At 49.2% G+C, this 20,508-nt stretch overlaps 1 protein-coding gene across 3 annotated transcripts in view; it reads left to right on the forward strand.

The window, feature by feature from the left end:
* Positions 1-20,508, forward strand: part of PPARGC1B (PPARG coactivator 1 beta) — a 97,417-nt gene that overhangs the window by 16,828 nt on the left and 60,081 nt on the right. For 2 of the 3 annotated variants that reach the window (XM_087816913.1, XM_087816914.1), the window contains exon 2: positions 5,573-5,581. The exons of the other annotated variant lie outside the window; for it this stretch is intronic. In XM_087816913.1, the coding sequence (XP_087673039.1) occupies positions 5,573-5,581 (9 nt within the window). The remainder of the gene's footprint in view (positions 1-5,572; positions 5,582-20,508) is intronic. 3 annotated transcript variants of the gene reach the window in all.

Raw genomic sequence — 20,508 nt, forward strand, 5'->3', positions numbered from 1 at the left:
AGCTCACATCAAGTGGAAAAACAGCAGCCATACTTACCATACCATGTGGCCAGTAGGCAATTCAACACCAGAGCTACCTAACTCCCTCCGGCCCTCACCAGCTGCTGCGCTCTGCAGCCGGGTGGATTAGGTGACGGCGGGACTGACTGACGGGCAGGGCCATGTGCACACAGTGGGTGCCCGCAGGAGGCCTGGCCCTGCTTCAGCCTGGAAGACAGGATCTGCCTACACTCGGGGGAAGCTCTGCTCTGAGCCTTACAGAACAATTAATTTAAAAGCAATTTTGTCAGGGAATAAGGGAAGCTAAAAGATTATGGAATTTAAAACAAAAATTCTCTATTGTTATAACTCAAGACAGTTTAATTGCTCCATAGTTCACCATTGACCCCCAAAGACTTTGGAGAAATAACTGATTGTCTTAAATCCTTTTTTCATTTTATATTTTAGCTGGTTGTTCAGCTGAATTTATATTTATGTTTTTAAGTTAATATTAAAAATCTTTTTTATAAAAAAATTTAAGTAGTAATAAAAAAATTTCCAGTGTTAGGAACTAACTTGTTAGAGAAAGTGAGACCACCTTCATTTTATAATCTCCTCCCCTCAAGAAACAACTACTCTTAAATGCCTTTCAATTGAATATCTGGTTATCTGCTTAACATTTTTATATACATTGTATTTTCTTATTACAAAAGTGACAAGTGTTAATTTATTGCAATTTGAGAGAATACAATTTTGGGGGGAAAAACCCCAGCTCCCAGAAACAGCCAATCAAACACAGTGTTTTTTTTTTAAGTAACATTGTAGGTTCCACCTCCAGCCAAACTTCCCTCTTTGGGCACACTTTTCCTGTTTCCTAGCGGTCATTTATGGGCTGATTTCTGCCTGTGACCTTGAGAGGGAGAGAGCCCAGATTGTAGTCATGGTTTAACTGTTGCCCACCATGTGACCTTTTCCAGCCTCTCTTCCTCTTCATAAAATGGGAACAATCCTTGCAGTGCACAGATCACGGATTTCGAAGCTATTTGCAGGTTGTAGAGTCACAAACAGAGGGAAGGCCTCGTAAGGACTTTGCCAGCCTGAGACCACCACATTAACTGCTGTTGTTTTAACTCAGATAGTATCTTATCACACTATCTGATCACCTCCAAGCATTTCACATGACCGATCACCATTAAACCCCAGAATTTAATCACCCCCGAGATTTGGCTTTTATTCCACAACTGCATACCACATTGGTCTATATATACATTTGCTAATATGTACCGAGCAAGATAAACACCCTTGCTGGTAGAGAAGGCATTCAAACCTGGGCTTCCTGATTTAGAATCTATTACTCAGCCAGGCTGTTTGAAGTGTTAACTGATCCACCTTGTGATTGAGGCTGCAATTGGAGCCAACCCAAGGGGAAGAGATTTGGGGGGGTAGGGTCATGCAGAGCACATCCCAGGAAAATCCAGCTGCCTAACAAGTTAATTTTCGTATTGGTTTCAACATACAGCATTGTTCAATGGGCAAGAAACAATAGACTTGCTTGTGTTTATTTTAAACATGTAATAGGTGATCTTTCTTGAAAAAATTGTAGAAGTTACAAGTGGAAGTCCTCTCTCCCATTCTTGTGTTCCTATCCCCAGAGCAACCCTGCTACCAATTTCTAACATGTTCTTCCAGAGATAAACCGTACAGACACCAGCGAATATATGGTCTTACTTCCTGCCTCTATTTTTGTGCACAAATAAATGGCATTAAACTAAAAACACTGCCATGCAAATTGCTTTTTTTTTACTTACTAATCTATCTTAAAAATAATTTCATACCAGTATACAAAGAAAGATCTACTTCATACTTTGGTTCGACTGTAGTTTTTTTTAACCAGTCCTCAGTTGGGACTTAGGTTATTCCTAATTTAGTGCTGCTATTAGTCTGCATGAATATCTTTGAGTGTCATTTTGTGTGCATGTGAGTGGATGTGTAGGGTAAATACCACAGAGGGGAACTGCCCAGGTAAAGGGTGTGTGCCTTTAAAGTTTTGGTGAATATTGCCACATTCCCCTTCATGAAATTATCCGTTTTACATCCCCACAAAAAGGAATAAGAAATGTTTGTTTCCTCCCACCTTCACCAACACGGCATGGCCTTAGATCTTTATCAGTCTGGTGTCTCTCTGGAGTTTTGTTTCCTCTCCAATGAACTGCCTGTAGTGTTGTTGGCTCTTTCACTGTTTTCCCCACGTTCCCTCACAGTACCCTGGGACCGTCTCAGGCTCCAGCCTCCCTCTGGCGGCCTGGCTTGGAGGAGAAAGCCCTCTGGGATTCGGTAGATCTAGACCCTGGTCCTGCCACCTGCCGGCTCTGTAACCTTGACTGACTCACCTACACTCTTGAGTCACTGACTCCCACTCAGAGGGGTGAGAATATTAGTTCAGCAGCAAGATTGGTTGGATAGATGAGATAATCAGTGATAGAGTGTTTTATAAACTGTAGAAAACTGTAAAAACATCACATCACATTAATATCTACTTAGTTTTGTTGTAGGCGGTGGGAACAGCCCTGGGGTGGGGGTGGGGAGGGGGTCAGACCAGGCTTGGGTTCAGCAGTCTCGGTGCTTGGGTTCTGGCTAGGAAAGAACTCAGAGTCAAGGCCCAAACTGTGAGAGAACATTTACTTGGTAAAATTACAGAGGTGGAAAAAGTAGTTCCTAGAAGAAATGGGCTTAGGAAACAAGTTATAGAGGTAAAGGAAGGGCCCTTGGGGCTTGGGAGTGAGGAAGCTAGTGGTAAATCCCTGAGGGGGTGGGGGGATGAGGCGAGGGAAGGGAAAGGCTCCGACGAGCTCTCCGGAAGGAGAGTGCGCTGGGTCCTCCGTCCTAAAGGTTTTTTGTTTTTTTTTAAAAATGTATCTTTATTGATTTCAGAGAGAGGGAGGGGGAGAGAGAGGGAGATAGAGACATCAATGATGAGAGAATCATTGATCGGTTGTCTCCTGCACGCTCCTGACTGGGGATCAAGCCCACAACCAGGGCATGTGCCCTGACCAGGAATTGAATCTTGATGTCCTGGATCCTAGGTCCATGCTCAACCTCTGAGCCAACCGGAGGCTGGGCCGTCCTAAGGGTTTTAAGGGAGGAGATTTTAGGGGCGGCCCCAGGGGAAGATCTCAATAGAATATTCAGCAGTTTTCCAGGTGTGTCCTTTCAGGGTTGTGGTCTCCACTGATTGACTGGTTGTCGTCCAGGTAGGGGGGTGTCATTATCCAAAGCAGCTGGTCCTGAGGTCAGCTGTGGCTGGTTTTGTTGCTTTTCTGGGCCTGGAGCTGAAACACAACTGAGGCTTAGATGTTATCTCTAGGAAGGAAAGATCAGGGGGTCCAAACCATAGGACCAGTGTGATATGCTAGGGGAGGGAAGGCCACCGTGGGGGCGAGGTTCCACCCTACGATTGTCCTTTGCTAGGCATCCAGGGTTTTCCATCCTGGTGACCTTCTGTACCTGTCCCATCGTCCTTGCTCTGCTCATGTCTGCCTAACTGCCTATCAAAGTTTCATATGCATGATAAGATTTTAGATTCCTAAAACTTTCAGGCTCAGTCATTTGGTTAAAACAGGTGGGCAAAGTGTGGCCCAGAGAGAACGGGCCTGCCAGAATCCTATGCCAGAGGCTGGCCTGAGCGGGAACGGGGTCCTTGTCATGTTACATACAGTAGGAGCCATGGGCGATGTGCAGTGTTTTCGAGAGCAGCCTGACTTTTATAGTAAATTATCCCAGCTTTCACGACAACGTTTCCCAGGAAGCCCATACCTCAGAGCTGAAAAATACCTGCTGTTAGTTACCGACTCCACACCAGGAGACTTCACCTTTTGGGCCACAGTTGCCTTCTGTTGAGAGGATTACTGTGACCACAGCGGTTCCCCATTTGGCACATGATAGGGCTTGGTTGATGATGTCATTATTACTTTTTGGCTTTGCAGGAGGCATGCTGCCTGTAGTCAGGGAGCCAGTCACTGTGGGGTTGACACCCTGGGTTCAAGGCCTTGCCCTGACCGCCTTTGATGGTTGGGCATCTGACTTCGCCTTTCTGAGGTACTGATAGGAGTCCTGGCTGTACAAGGCTGATCGGAAGAACCAATGGACTTTGTATAGAGAGTGCTTACCACGTAGGAGGCACTAAATAAAAGAATGTTATTAAAGAGATAATTACCTCTGTTATATGCCCGCCCTGGTCCAGATGTTGGGGATTTAGCAGAAAAGAAGCGGGGCCCCTGGCCTTGGGGAGCGTATATCCTAGTGTATTTTTGCTTTATGTTTCGTCTGTTCTTGGTCATAATAGTGGCAGTGTAGTCTTCTGGCCAGTGTTAGGTTCTGATGGAGATTTTGCGTGTCCCCTGCCTAGAAACGGCAGGACACACACTCTGAGGGGATTCAGGGATTTCTCCTGCCTATAGACTCAGTAGATCACTGCCTATAACCTTAGGGAACTTGACTCAGCCGGCCTCCCTTGACTTCCCACAAGGAGAGGGGGGCCTCACCTGCTGGCTTATGAGCGGAGGGGATCAGAACCTCCTTGACTGGGCCAGCAGCCCTATCGTCCTGTGCCTTGTCTGATGTCCCACTGAGACTGGATCTGGCTTCACCTGGGTCTCTCTGGCTCATTCATTGTTCGGTCAAGGGGCATTTCCCTCTCATCCAGCCCATATTTAATGTACTTTTCCTGTGTGCCACCACTGAGCTTGGACTTGGGGACACAGCAGTGAGCTAGACTCAGTCCTGCTGGTGACAAGCTAGCATAGGGATGCAGAAAATAAACAAGATGACTGCAGCCTAGACATAAGTCCTGAGAAAGGGAATCAGTAAGACAAGAACATGTGATGATGAGGGTTGTGAGCCACTTTGGAATGGGTGGTCTAGAAACCCCTCTGTGGTGATATTCACGCTGACGTCCCAGAAACCAGAAAGGAATTAACCCTTTGGGGGAAAGGGGTTCTTGGCAGTGGAGTCACCAAGGGAGCTGGCCGTGAGTAGCTGAGCTTGTCATTCTCACAACCTACACCCACGACTTGTGCAAACCAGATCCAAGGGGAGGCTGTGTAGGGACTTGGGGTGTTTGAGCATCTTTTCAGAGTAGGTGACGTGTTAGTTATTAATCAGAGCAGACCCCACCTGAGGGGATCATCAAGTCAGCCTAGGTGAGGTGAGTGACTGAGTAAATGCATTTTAGGCCATTGCTTGAGGTACAGTATTTTTTTGAAATGAGTAAAATCTTCAAGATCTTTGTAAGTTGCAGAATTGAGGCCTTCTGGAGTTCAGAGTAGCTCTGGCAGGCTGTCTTAACGAATGAGGACTTCCTCACTGGCTCTCCATCTAATGGTGTCAGCATCCACAGCCACTGCGGACACAAAGTCAATTTCCACTCTTGGATCCGCGATTTAACGCCTGGCTGCTCAGATAGCTGCAGAGAGTTGAGGTCAGTGGGGCTAATTGGGTGGCTTAATAAGAAAGAGGTTCTTAGAATTGGAATAGCTGGGCCCAGGGCAGGGTCAGGATGCAGGGAAACCAGCAGGGCTAGACCCGGGGGTGGGAGGGTGGGGGGGTGTAGGCCCGGAGGAGGAAGGGAAGCCCTGCCAGAGGGAGCCCCTGGTCACAGGGCTGGAGTGACACAGATTAATATGGAGGCATTGGACTCTTATGGACACCCCTGCCCAGGTGGGCAGCTTGGGGCATTTTCTGGCCTGGATTAATCTCCCCTAACAACAGCCTGGGTGATGGGGACCTTTCTCCTTCCCTCCCCTTTATACTATGACTCTTGTCCCCCATCTCACACATAGCACTGTCTGTGGTCTGTGCCAGCTGGTGTTGGGGACCATGATGGCCATGTGAGGGAACATGGTGGTAGGGCTAAAGGTCACTGTGCCAACTCATGTCCCACTGTGGGTGGATTCTGGCTGGGTAACTTGCCTCTCACCTTACTCACATCCTTTAGACTGATCATTTGGTCAACAAATACTTATTGAGCCATAGTTTGTGCCAGGCTCTGTGTTGGGTGCTAGGGGCAGTCACAACAGGACAGACCATCCCACTGTCTTAGAGCTTAGTGTCTACTGGGTTGAGGAAGAAGTGGGCCTGTGCATTGCATACATTAGCATCATTATGATTGAAGCTGTACACGGCAGTTACTGTGGTGAGACTTACCTCAAAAGACAAGTACCAGGACTGGCTGGGGGATCTGAATCCAAATGGGATCTCCTGGGTGGTCACTAGTTCTGCCCATTGTACTCGAGCCTTCCTCCCAGGCTCCATGGCATCTTATGTCTCTACTGTGGGGTCATAGCCCGCTTTAAAAAAAAAACACAAATATTTAATAATTACAGTTTTTTCACATTTTACTCCCAGTTTTAAAGCAGATATAATCAATTGAAGAATTGGCCATTAATTTTATACATTCACAATTACTCTTATTCTTATAAGAGTTACTTCTGCTTTATGTTTTATATATTTAAAAAATTTTTATTATAAAAGAATTAAATCTTTATTGAAGAACATTAAAGAAATATACCCTCCAAAGGGAAATAAAAAGCACCCTTAATTTCACTACCTAGAAGCGACCGTCATAAACATTTCTTTTGTCCTTCTTCCCATATACATTTTTCCTTTACAAAAAAATCAGGTTATATTGTCTTTGTGACTTTTTCATTTAACATTCTACTGGATTATACATCTTTATGAAAGTCTCATTAATCTTTATTAAGGCTTATAGTCGGTCTTTCTCTGTGGCCTTACATTTTTTAACTTGCTGTTTTGATGACAGCAGGTGATGTTCCTCATGGATGTAGATGGAGAGTCTGTTTTTTTTTTTTTGTGGTTTGGTCTCTCCCCTTGAGAGTCTGGTCTTACTCATACCTTCAGGCAAGTAATTGACGACTCTTTGCCTCTTCATTTATTTGTAAAAATGAGAAATAACTACCTGCCCCTTGGAGTGGGCGTGGGAGGGTTCATCTAGAGATGAGCCCCCTCCAGGAGAATGCCCTAACAATAGCTGCTACCTAGGAGCCAGAGAGAGGAGGTGCTGCCACCATGCCTATTTGGTGGCCAGGAGCTTGAGACTCTGAGGGTTAACTTGCCTGCTGACCGGAGTGGAACTTAAGCATAAATGAAAGTTGGGCTATGCCCCTGACCCTTGTGCTGGTTCATGCAAAGATGGCACTCCTGCTGCTCCTCCCTCCTCCCAACCAGAGGAAGTGCATTTGGTTAAGAATGACCCACATCCCTCACTGGGCTTGCTTCCAGCAGCAGTGTGGGACAGCTCCTTGGGAGCTGGTGAAGGGCCTGGTCACCAAGAGTCCCTCAAGCTGAGGGGCACCCACACCTACCCACACTTGCCCTGGATATTGAGGCTCAGAGACTAAGCTACTGGCCCATCAGGTGGTGTGTTAATAGCAAAGCTGGGATTCGAACCCAGGGCTTTCCTACCACATCTTCCATGCTAGATTCTGTGGGGTCCAGAATGACTCACCCCAAAATGTGTCTCTAGTATGTGCATTGTTTTGAGGTAAAGGCAACTTTAGCCACAGGCTCAAGAGAAACTTCTGCCCTCCCTGAACTACCCAGAAGAACTTGGATGAGAGGCTTTGCCCATAATAAGAGATTAGCAGAGATAACATCTTTTGATTTATCTATTGGGCAGGGTGTGCATTGGGGGCTGTGTCTCTGACTCTCTCATGTATTCGCGTTTCCATACATATGTTTGTATTAAATTTGGTTATTTTCTCATGCCTGTTTGATTATTAGACCAGCCAGAAGGACATTGAGGGTAGAGGAAAGTTTCTTCCTCGCCTGTAATTCCTTCACCCCATCGGATGGAGCATCTATAAATGCAAGGAGCTATGGGGGGACAGACAAAGTAGGGTTCTTGCCGAACCGGCACACACAATGCAGGAGAGGCTGCAAGGGGCCAAGGTCATGGCCGGGATGTCCACTGGTTCATTCCTTAGGCATATGCTGATCCAGGCCCTGTGCTCAGCGCCTGTATACAGCCATGGGCCAGCAGACTGCGTGGACCAGCAATCAGCAAACTGTCGGACAGTCGAGGCTGATGGGCCCAGGCAGGAAAAGAATATTGTGTTGGCGGTTCCTGGGAAGAATTCCTGGAGTGGGACTTAATGTTGGGCTGGAGACTCGCTGCAGTGCCCCTGAAGCCAGGGGCAGGGCCCCTTGGCATTGGATGGTAGCTAAGGGCCGGGCTTTTGGCTCAGACCAACTTGAGTGCTGGGTCTGAGAATTCTGCCATTTAATGTGCTCTGTGGCTTTGGGCAAGTGACTTGGCTTTACTGAGCTCCCTACCCTGTTTCAAAGGGTGTGAGAATGAAATGAGAATAAAGGGACCTCATGTATCTATAGCAGCCACGTGGTTATCATCACAACTTCTTTATGTCATTGTCCCTCACGGCGGTGACAGCAGGTGTGCGGAAGTCTGGGATCCGCTTGGGATTGGCATTGCTTGTACATTGTGGAGTGCAATATAAGCGGAGCCCAAATGCTATGCAAATATGACAGACACTGTCCTACTAACAATCTCATGCACCTGCCACACAAATAAGAAAGGGACAGAGGCCTGCTGTGCCTGGCTGCCTCTTAAGAGGAGGAGGGGCAGAGTCATTTTTGGAATTTGCCCTGAGAGGTAGCAGATCCCAGTTGACCTGGTCCCACTGTGCACACCTCGCTGAGCATTCAAGGAGAGCCTGTCCATCCTTGAAATAAACATAAAAGAAAAGGCTCATGCCCTGAACTGGGGGGGGGGGGGGGGGGGCAGGCCGGGGGAGCAGGAAAGTTTCTGGAATCGGGGCATATTTCCTGCTGCTCTAGTTAATAAAGCAGCACGGGCACCTGGGTAAATTTGTTCAGTGACTGGTGCTGGCCCAGCATCCAGTTCCTTCTCACACTTCACAACCTTGTTTTGTTTTGTGGGCCCAGGAGGGGCGGCTTGGGGTCTAATCCTCTGTGGCTTGTTAACTTGACAGGCTACGGGTCCCCGCTGTCCTCAGGCCCCTCCTGCATAACAAGGGGAGCACACCTAACCCCGCGGATGCCAGTAGCACCGGCCTCATGGCGGTGCCCTGAGGGTGAGGTGGGAAAAAGCGTGCTTAAAGAGCCTAGCACAGTGCTTGCCACCACGGGCACTTGTGTTTTGCTCTGCCTGTCTCTATCTTGCTGTTCCTCCTTAGCTCAGTCTACTCCCCATCCTGTTCTCTGGCCAGACCCTCCTCCTCCCTGGGTTCCTGCCAGGACTTAGGTGAGACGGTGGGTGTAAAATGCAAGGGCAGTGACAAGCGGAGGAGCAGGTGCGGTGACTTAGGTCAGGAGATCCTGTGACAGCCTCCCTGCGGATTCCCCACCAGCGCCTCTCTCTACAAGTCTCTCCCGCCTTCCCAGGCCCCAGCCTTCTCTTTGGCCATGAGGGAGGGTTCTGAAACTCTCAAGAGTGGAAAGGTTTTTAGAGGGCATCTCATCCAGCATCCTCCCGGGCAGGGCTTGGATTTTCCAGCCGCTGCTTGCCCATGTGGAAGGTCAGGGTCACTGTCTCTGGAGGCCGCCTATTATGTTTGGGGGACAGTGTTGGTGATGTGTGGGTGTTGAGCTGAATCTGTAACTTCTGTCCCTTGGCTCTCCTTGTGGGCTGCCCCTCGGGTCTCTTCAGGGAGGCGACCTGCCTGTCCCCTGCTCCCTTTCTCTCTCCTTCCCTGGCCCTGCAGCCTCTCTCCCTCTGGCCCTTAGCCCAGGTCCTGCAGTTTTCATTCTGGTCTCTGGGGAAACCACAGTGGAATTGAGAGTTTCATCATGGCCCCAGGTCCTGGGGTGACTCTTCACCTTTTCTTTTTATCTCTTATTAAAGTTATCACTCGCTTTGGCTCTTAAGTTGAATGAAAGGCATTAAACACTTGGTGTGTTTCCGTTTTTTTTTCCTGTACTCAGGGCATGTTGACTGTGAAGGGTGGAGTTGAGGGCAAAGAGAGGGTGTTTTAGTCTCTTATTGATGCCCATTGCTCTCGGTCCCAGGTGTGGAATGTGTCTGGAGACAGCCCGAAGGCCTCAGACACCATTGCTCCTGGGGCTTTTTCCCTTTTGGGGGGCAGAGCTTCTGTTCGGGAGTCTGAAGACAGTATAGACTCTTTTTAGATAAGAATTTCAAAACACAAGATAGTTTGCATGTGATTTCATAGACTGATAGCCAGGCACAGGCCCAAAATAAGAACTTCTATTTGAGTCCTTGTGCCTTCATTGGATAGAGAAACTGAGGTCCAGAGATGCACCCCCACACTTCACAATAATGGTAGGGCAGACGGGGCTGGGGATCAAAAGCAGAAGTAGTGGTAGGGTGGCTCATCCAGAGGCAGGGCTGGTGGGATGTGTGTGGGAGCAGGATTAATGGGGCGATGAGCAAGGACAAGAACCCACAGGGACATCAGCCCTGGGCACGGTGGCCTTCAGCCCTGCAGAGGAGGCTGGATCAGTCATGGAGGCTGGAGAGCGGTGGTGAGAGTTGGTTAAAGATATGGAGCCAGTGAATTAATTCATGGTCGAATTAAGACAGGCTCTGGTACAAGGATGAACTGATCCTTGGCCAGTGAAGGTAACAGACCCGGGGAGACAAGGTATTAGGTTGGAAAGACCTCAGATGCTACCGTTCCAGAATTTTCCCAGAGAGGAGCTGAGGCCCAGCAAGGATGAGGGGCTAGGATAAAGTCAGTGCGCTCGTGTGAGGCTCAGAGAAGAAGCAGCTCCTTAGGGCTTCTCTCCAGAACCTGAGCTGAACAGGCAGCCCGAGTCCAAAGCTTGTGTGTGATCTTAACCTTCTTTAGTTTTTTAATTAAAAATTTTCAAATGTGCAATATTTGAAGGCCACCTGTTATGTTTGGGGGACAGTGTTGGCAATGTGTGGGTGACTGTAGTCACCATGCTGTATATTACATCATATTTTATTTTATTTATTTATTTTTGAAATATATCTTTATTGATTTCAGAGAGAGGAAAGGAGAGGGAGAGAGAGAGATAGAAACATCAATGATGAGAGAGTCATTGATTGAGCCCACAACCCGGGCATGTGCCCTGACTGGGAATCGAACCCTGATCACCTGGATCCTAGGTCGATGTTCAACCGCTGAGCCATGCCCGGCCGGCTCATATTTTATAACTGGAAGTACTTTTTAACCACTGTTACTTACTACCTCTACCACCCCTAGCCTCTGGCTACCACCAATCTGTTTTCTGTATCTATGAGTTCGTTGTTTTTTTTAGATTCCACATGTAAATGAGATCATATGGTATTTGTCTTTTCTGTCTGACTTATTTCACTTAGCATAATATCCTCGAGATCCATCCATGTTGTCACAAATGGCAAGATTTCCTTTTTTATGGCTGAGTACTATTCCATCGTGTATATGTACCACTTCTTTCTCCCTTCACCCATTAATGGACGCTTAGGTTGTTTCCGTGTCTTGGCTACTGTAAATAATGCTGCAGTGAACACGGGGGTGCAGATATAATTTTGAGTTAGTGTTTTTGTTTCCTTCCTGTAAGTACCCAGAAGAATTCATCTTTTTACTGCCTCTCAACCAAGCCCAGACCAAGTATCTATCCAGCTCCTGGATCCCAGAGAGTTTAATGTGCTCTTGGTTTCTGTCTGCCGCCAGCCTACAGAAGCAGCGTGGTCACCCCCTGCCTATATAGTTCTGCCCGTGTCCTTTTCAGAGCCTGGCAGCACCCATCATGGCTTCATTGGATTCCATGGAAGGCAAATGTGAGATGATGGGGTGATCTGTTCTCCTACTTCCTGTCCCCTGGCCCCCTTAAGTCAGGTGGCCAGCCTCTTTGGGGAAGGCGGGTGTTCTCTGAGTGGCTCTGAGAAAGAAGCAGGTTTCCTGCTTGCACTTTGAGACCCTGACTGTGGACCCAGCCCTCACTCAGGGGAGGTGGCAGGGGTGTAAGGAATAAGCATGTTTCTTTCCAAGTCACTTTGGCTGGTGGTGCTGGCCTGGTGTGGCTGGTGTGGCTGGCGTGGAGATGAAGACAAGGTCCCTGCTTTGAGTGGGTGGAGAGCTGTCCTAGCAACTTCCTGGCCCCTGGCAAGGATGCCCTGCGCTGGGAGAGGAAGTCTGCCCGAGCTAGGGAACAACAGTCCTCTTTCTGTAACATTGGACGTCTCGGCCCATTTCCCACGCTGGCTTGGCTCAGAGGGAAGGGTAAGGGCTGGGTGGGGTGTAAAGTTCAGGGAGGTGGGCTCTGAGGGGGTGTTTGTGCAGGGAGGTACGAGAGCCCACGGGGACATTCCTGTGTCTCCAGCGTTTTCCCCGGCTCTGGGTGAGGCTGGCTGCAAAGATTCCTTGGTAATAAAATTACTGTTTAGAAATGATGGTTTATTTAGGGTTCCCAGGGGAAGAGTCTTCCTGCTTTTTTCTCTGAGTCAGGAGGCTTTGAGGATGTGAGGAGGGATGCCTTTTGGATGTCTCACAGGCAGGGGGTCTCAGACTTTATTGAAGGGCAGAGGCGGGTCTTAGAACTGCAAGGGCAATCTAGAGCCTTGTTCTCAATGTAGGGGAATTCTAGAAATCTAGAATCTTCTCAAATCATGAATTTTTGTGGCTATCCTTTGGTCTACCTTTCTTCCCAAAGTGAGAAAGCTTCTCTTAGCATTCCTGAAAATGCTGTACCCACTCAGCTGTCACCTCTAAGGGCAGAACACTTATTCTCACTGGGGGGTATCACCTTCCCTTTGGGCATCTGACAGCTTAGGTGTTCCTTTCATTGAGCTGAACTGTGCTGCTCTGGAACTTTCTAGCATTTGTTCACATTGTTCGTTCTGTCCTTTGTTTCCCCTTTACAAATGATAACCAAGAAGGCTAAATGATGAGCTGTGGAGTGGGTGGGTTCTCATTGGGACTGGAAGCCCTCCATCTCCCCTCTCCTTGGGTCTTTCCCCAGAGTTGAGGGACACCAGCCACTCCCTTCTTTCTGGGCCTTGGTTTTTTCACTTACACATCAAATGAGGGTTGTATTAGCTTTCTAGGGCTGCTGCAGCAATTAACCACAAACTCAGTGGTTTAAAACAAATATTTATTATCTTAGAATTCTGTAGGTTAAAATCAAGATGTTGACCTTCCTGGAGGGTCAAGGAGAGAGAATCCATTTCCTTCCCTTTTCCGGCTTCTAGAGGCTGCCCATATTCCTTGGCTTGTGGTTACATTGCTCTGACCTCTGCCTCCATCATCATATCTCCTTTTTTGACTCTGATTCTCCTGCCTCTCTCTGATAAAGACCCTTGTGATTATGTGAGACCTACCCAGATAATCCAGGATAATCTCCTATCCCAAAACCCTTGATTTAATCACATCTGCAAAATCCCTTTCACCATGTAAAGTGACACATTCACAGGTTTGTGGGATTAGGATGTGGACATCTTTGGGGGACATTGCTTGCAGTAGGGGAGAACTCCATCATCTCCAGAGCCCCCTCAGCTCTATGACAGCTCAACTTTCCTTTGAGAGTTCAGCCAGGGTGACAGATGGGAGCATGTATCTGGAGAATGTACCAGGTGGAAAGATACTTAGAATGTTGGGGTGGGAGAGGGGTGGGGTGGAAAAGACAGGTCCCAAAGGGGCCAAGAAGAACATTGGGATGGGAAACCAGACTTGTGAGTCCTGGTCTTCTGTGGCTATGGTGTGTGGCCAGGATGGACCTCATACAGCATGGGCTCAGCAACCAGTGGAGTTAAGAAGCAGATTAGGAAGAAGCAGATTAGGCAGGCTATAACTACAGTGTTAGGGTGGAGAGCCCTCTGAGGGGCCTGCTCTGATCTGCTCGGTGTTGGGATCACCCCGTGATCCTTGGATACGCAGGCACAAGCATAGTGCTAGATGTTGGGTCAGAGTTCGTTTTAGTAGCTTTGGTGGTGAAGGCCTTTGCTGTGAGCTTGGGCTGGCAATTGAGACACATTGCTGTGAGGGTAATTTGGCAGGGACATTGTTGTGCTTTGTCAATGGTGGGTTAGGGTGTGATGGCGTTTGTGTCATGCTGGCTGTTGTGGGATGTAGGGTTTGTGCTAGAGATGCATCCATCGTGGTGTTTGGTACAATGGATTTGGCTATGGGGATTGTGTGGTATTGCTGTGCGTTTACTATATATTCCATAACTGCTAACTGGGTGACAGAGGTGGTGGCATTGTGGTGAGGTTTGGTGCAACAGTGCTTGTGACCTTGCGTATGTGTTGTGGTTTCGTATGATGGTGTCCCCTGGTGATGGTCACACCATGAATGTATCTGGTGTGTAAGGTAATGGCCTGGCTGTGGTGGGTTTGCAGGATGCTATTTGCTACTGGGGTGTGGCACCTGGTGTTTTTGGTTAGCAGTGCTGGCTGGGCTGGTGCTTTCAGTGTGTACCTTCTGGTGGTTGTGGGCAGACATTGCTGTGGTGGTTTGTGCAGCCAGATGAGATCTACAGCTTCTTAGTAAGCAGCCTCCAGAGGAATCACAACCATGTCTCCCAAAGCCTGACGTTTCCTGTGCCCCTTGGTACCCTGTTACGGTCTCTGCCTAGTGTTTTGTGTGGGCTAGTATATGACTCAATCTGTCAGTTGACGTTTCTCAACTATTGCTGCCCACAGGAGGGAAGACACCGCTGGATCCTTCTGTGGCTGGTGGGCAGGGGTGGGGCGACGTAGCCTCTACTAGAGGTTGTCTCAGCTTGGTCCCCGCCCTGCGGCTCTCCTCCAGCCTGATCCCCTCCTGGTCTTCTCTCTACCTCTGCCTTGTGAAGTTCCACTCTCTTAAAATGACTGTTGAACTCCTACCCATCTTTCAAAGCCTAACTCCTCTTCCAGGAAACCTTCCCTGACTGACTCCCTTTTCCCTACCTGACCCAACCCTGAGTGATCTCTGCCCCTTGGGGTTCTGTCAGCCCCTTGCTGTTGGGACCACTCACTCTTAACTTTGCATGTTGCCTCCCCATTGAATTTACTCCTTTCTTGAATAAGCATTTATTAAGTGTTCACTGTTTGTCAGCACTGGGTAAATGAACAAGATAGACAGCATCCCTGCCTTGGTGGAAAGGGATGGGGGGGGGAAGATATAAGACAGACAATAATTAATATACAAATCAATGTGTAATTATGCGTTGCACCAGTGCTTTGAAGCTAACTGATAGGGTGGTGGGAGGCCGAACAGCCAGGGAGATGGACTGAGGTGGGGTTGGCACTGTGGCTGAAGCGACAGAAAGCAGGTGGAGAAGTGGGGCAGGTATTTTGGGGAGGGAGCTGAGTGTGAACTTCTGAAGGAGGGAACCTAATTGCCTGGCCTGATGGTGACTCCCTAGGACTGGGTGACTATGGACAGGGCCCGGGGTGCCAACCCCTCTTGCCAGGCACCCTGCTGACGTTTTCTGTAGGATGTTGGTACTCTGTCCCCAGAATCTCACCCAGCCCTGAGCAGGGCCCCATGGCAGCCTGCATACCCTGTCAATCAGAAAGGAGGTGTGTCTACAGGTGTGCCTCAGGGCTCCAGCCCCAGCTTGCCTGTTTGGGCTATTTTAGCATCACTTAGGAGAGCAGATGAGGCACTTGTCCTGGATTCTCCTGAGCCCCAGCAGAAGTCCAGGGGTTGGTACCTTGCAGCAGCCATAAGGCAGAAAGCCTGGTAGAACCCCCTGCTCCCTCTGGTGAGAGGCCAGGTGCCATAGTAGAGAAATTCAAAGCATGGGCATGGGGCTGGGGGTAAAGTTAGTGTTGCTGCTTATGGTGTGCACCAGACCCCAATTTTTTTCACCTGCAAAATGGGGCTGAAAATATTACATGCCCCTGAGGGGTAGTGAAATTTAAATGGGATGATACAGGTAAAGTGCTTAGCAGTGGCCTGGCACTGAATAAGGGCTCGATAAAGATTTGATGCTGTTGTCATCCTTCTGGAGACTGGTCCCATGATGACCTGCCTGACTACAGTTGCCACATCTGAGCACTGAGGGGGGATTGGGGTGACCTCTGAGGTTCCCAGCTGTGACATTTATTCATACGGCATGCAGGCTATATCCCTTATAAGCCAGGCCCTTTTCGGGCTTCCAGGTGTTCAAGGATGAGCATGGCTGGGTCCCTGCCCCACAGGTGATCTGAGTCTCACGTCCTCTCCCTCCCACCTCTGCTCTGTATTGGTCATGGACACTCCCCTCTGTAGCTAGGCCCTGTTGACCTCCTCAGAAAGTGGCTGAGATTCTCTGGGACCCGCTCACGGGAGTCATGGAGATGAGGCTGCTGGTCTGGGAGCTGTGAGGGCCTTTTGCCCAGGGGTTGTGTTCTGTCCCCAAATCAGTCCTTTGGGGAACTGGTTCACAGTGCAGACTCCAGGCTCTGGGCCCAGGTATTTGCTCAGGTCTGGGATTGTGATTGGCCTATATGTGCTTACACAAGTCCCCGTGTGTGGATGGCTCTGCTATGGCTGGTCCACGGACTGGCTTTTGGGGGCCATGAATCTTCATTGAACAGAGAGGAAACTGAATCTCAGGGTGAGGTAGGGACTTGGCCAGGCCCCAGGGTGGGTGAGTGGCAGAGCCCAAACCTTAATATAAGTCTCTGTGGACTCCAAGTGCAGTGTTCCTTGCTGTCCAGCGTGACCTTTTGATGTGGTTACTCCACCTTGGTATTTTCTAGGGTCTAGGGGCTCACCTGAGACTTGGGGCTATGACCCAGCTGAGGGACATGTCCCTACAGTCAGAGAGGAGGGAGAGCTGCGGCTGGTGCTAGCAGCTGTTGGGTAGGCACAGACGGATGGAAAGGGTCACACAACTCCACATGAACTGGTCTCCCCTTTCCTTCTTTGGTGAGGTGTGTTCGAGGACAGTTGAGGGGTGGGGTAGGGCAATTCCCTGCTGTGGAGGCCTCTAATAGCCTCTTGATAGCCTCACGTGGCTGAACTCTCACCCCTCCTACAGAAGCCATAACTACAGGCCCATGAAGCTGCTGAGAAGGCACTTCTGTGGGTCCCCAGGGAGCAGGGGGCAGAGCAGTAATAGGAAGAGAGATGGAGTCCCAGGTTCTTGTCTCCATGATCATCATTGACTCATTGTGTATCGTTGGGCAGTTTCATTGGATCTTCAGGCCTTCACTTTATTTCCTTTCAAAGCGGCTCAATCATTCTTGCTCCGCCCACTACCCAGGTTGCTTGGAGGATGCAGTAGAGTGAGGCCTGCCGAGGATTCCTGGAAGGAAGAAAGTGATGCCTGAGATGGCACAGGAGCTGAAACTCCCCTTTCAGCACCCATGGCAGACAGAACTAATCAATCACCACATTTCCCCCCCTGAATCTGGACAGGCCTCAGAATCCTTTGCAACAGTGCCTTAGGCAGTCCTCCCAATCAGTTGGAGCTGGCACTTGAGATAAGCATTTTTTAAGAGATCTAGGAAGGGATGCTGAGTCTGCAGTTGGGCATCTCTTGTGTTGGAGGCTTCAGCTAGTGCTACCTGCTCCCCTACTCTGTCCTAGCATGGGAGCTAGGAAGTGCTCAGGCCTCTGGGTCTCTGTGGCTTTACTGATCTGCATCTGTCTTTGGACCTCTGTCTCCAATTCATTCATTTTCTTGTAGCTCTCTCCACAGGCAGCGTGGAAGGGAGTTGGAGCATTAGGTGCACTGGATGGTTTATAAGGAAAGTATGTCAAGTGAGGTAGAAATCAGTGGATAGGGTTCTCCCGTCTTCCCTCTCTGGTCTCCTTCTAACATTCTTCCAGCACAACCAAGCTGGCTGAGGCCAACAGTACCCCCTAGTGATTAGCATAGAGAGAGCACTGACTGCACAGCCCTTTGCCCACCACCTCCTCTCTTCCCTGACCAGCCATGACCTCACCCCTTTTGCTCCATCATTGTTATTAGCTTCCTCATACATAAATATTTATTTATTTATTTATTTTTACTATATCTTAATTGATTTCAGAGAGAGGGAGAGAGAGCGATAGAAACATCAATGATGAGAGAGAATCATTGATTGCCTGCCTCCTGCACACTCACCACTGGCGATTGAGCCCTCAACCCGGACATGTGCCCTGACTGGGAATTGAACTACCATCTCCTGGATCATAGATCAATGCTGCTCAACCACTGAGCCAAGTCAGCCGGGCAAGTATATTTCTTTTGGACCACTTCTGCACTCTGTTTTAACTCTTACAGGTATTGTAGAAAAGACAGCAGAGTAGAGCACAGGACGGGAGTAGGAAGAGCCTCATTTCCATTGCTATCTTATTGTGTGACCATGGGCATATTCCTTTCCCTCTGTGAGCCTTAGTTTCCCTATCTACACCATGAAAAGTTTGCCTGTGTTCAGTGTTTTGCAAAAGAAATGCCAAGCAGCTTTTTTTGTATGGGACTGCCTGTATATCCAGGCAGCTTTTTGTTGTATGGGACTGCCTGTATATCCAGGACACAGAGCATCCCAGGCTCCCAAATCAAAGCATTGGGCCAACCTGGAACTCCAAAATGACCCCAGCAGTGGTACCATCCATGGCTGGCATTCACAGATCTTGCAATCATGTGTGAGGTGGGTGTTGGTGCCAGCCACAGCTAGGCTGCAATGACTTCATCCAGGAGCCCCAGGAGTGAGCCACCCAGAGGCCGGTGCTGTAGAGTAACAGAGGGACCTGAGCAGTTAGACCTGAGTTTATATCCCTGCTCTGCCACTTACTAGCTCTGAGACTTGAAACAGGTTTGAACAGGACTGTGTGTAGTTCTCAGCGGAGGGTGGAAATAGCCCAGTAACCTTTTTCCTTTGGCAGCAGACAGGGTGAGGCTCTCCCAGGCTGCTTATATTCTGCACGTGCACACACACACACGTGCACACATCCTCACGTTCCTGCCTAGCTCTTGCCCTGAGTCCTAACCTCACCCTCCACCCAGCTCTCCGATGACAGAAACAACCATTTCCTGGTCCGTTGCACTTGGTTCACAAGAGGGAGGTTATTATCTCCATTTTGCAGATGTAGGGCCGGAGGCTCAGAAAGGTGATGGGACTGGTCTTCATGAAGCAGCAGGGCCAGGGCCAGAACTCAGTCTGCATCCATTTTTGTTGTTGTCATTATTGCCAAGGAAGTTTTGTGGTTTGCTTCATCTACTTTTTATCAAGGACTTCCTATGTCCAGGGCTTTAGAGTAATTTTCTCAATCATTTGAAATGCACACACACATAGTCTGCTCACTTTACAGATGGGGAAACTCCTGTTCTGAGAGAAGTCCCCAAAATCATGCCAAGGTTGCCCAGGTTGACATAGCAGGATCTGAGGCCACTCTCACTGTCTCCAGAGTCTGTTTCCCTCGTCCCAATGCTCTCCTACCTCCTTCACAAAGCCCACCACCCCTGGGCCATTGCCAGCCCTGGGCAGTAGTAAGTCCTGGCCAGAGTAGTGCTAATGGCCGGGAGAGGGAGGGGGTTTGCTGGCTCCATGCCCAGGAATGTGTTGGGAAATTCTGTTACTGTCCCATGCTGGCAGGGAAGAGTTAAGTGTCTCTCTTGTCCCTCATGGATCACGGAGGCCTCTTCACTCCTTTTACAGCCTGGGTCTCCTCAGGAAACTGCCTGTGGCCTGCCCCCTCCCCCTCGGTCCTAACTTCTTGCCTTCTTTGGTCCTCTCTCCCCATGAGAGCTGCACCGCCCCATGCTCCTCCCAGAGCTCCAGCTTCCCAAGAGGGGAACACTTGGATATAGGGATTTAAAACTCTCTTCACACACACACACACACACACACACACACACACACACACACACACACACACACACACAGCACCAGGCTGCTCACATGCATGGACCAGCATTAGCTGGGTCTCAGCAGATGCCCCTGAACTAAGAGCGGTGAGGAGGCCCACGCTCCTGGCAAGAAAACTTTAGTCTATTTCTTACCCTCAGCCTACAACTTGGCAGGTAGGAGGGGGAGGGGTCTGTGAGGCATCCTGACTTTACCTAGAACTCCAGTAGCAAGAGGGACCCCAGAGGCAGTGAGTGAGAAGAGGCTCAGAGCAGGGCTCTCAGGCTCTTTGGGTCAAGGGGACTTTCAAGGCTCTCATGGAGACCGCCCACCATCCAGTGCTTGCAGCCCCTCCCGTCCCACCAAGGAGCTCAGGTTTGCATGCACCCAGTCCCAGAGCCCTCGCTACCTCACAAGGCTGCCTGTGACCATCTTTGGTCGCTACCTCACAGACTGACTGTCACAGGTGCTTCCTTAGGATACATGAGCTGCAGTCTCAGCTCCCATCCTTGGCCGTGGCTCAGCCCTGTGGGACCTCAGAGTGAAGCTCACCCTTCCTACAAGTCACAGCTCTTCACGCCCTTCCAGGTCCCCCTGCCCTCCTGCCCTGACATCCTGGATCTGTAACTACCTGGAGGTGGTTTAGGATCTCAGGCAAGACCCAGCCCTTGTGCCCTCCGTATCCTTGTTTGAAAAAATGGAAGTCTGACTGACTCTGTGATCTTAAAATTATCCTCAGTTTCCAGGATTTTATGGAAAGA

The sequence above is a fragment of the Miniopterus natalensis genome, chromosome 4 (genome assembly GCF_054644295.1).
Source record: "Miniopterus natalensis isolate mMinNat1 chromosome 4, mMinNat1.hap1, whole genome shotgun sequence".
NCBI lineage: Eukaryota > Metazoa > Chordata > Mammalia > Chiroptera > Miniopteridae > Miniopterus > Miniopterus natalensis.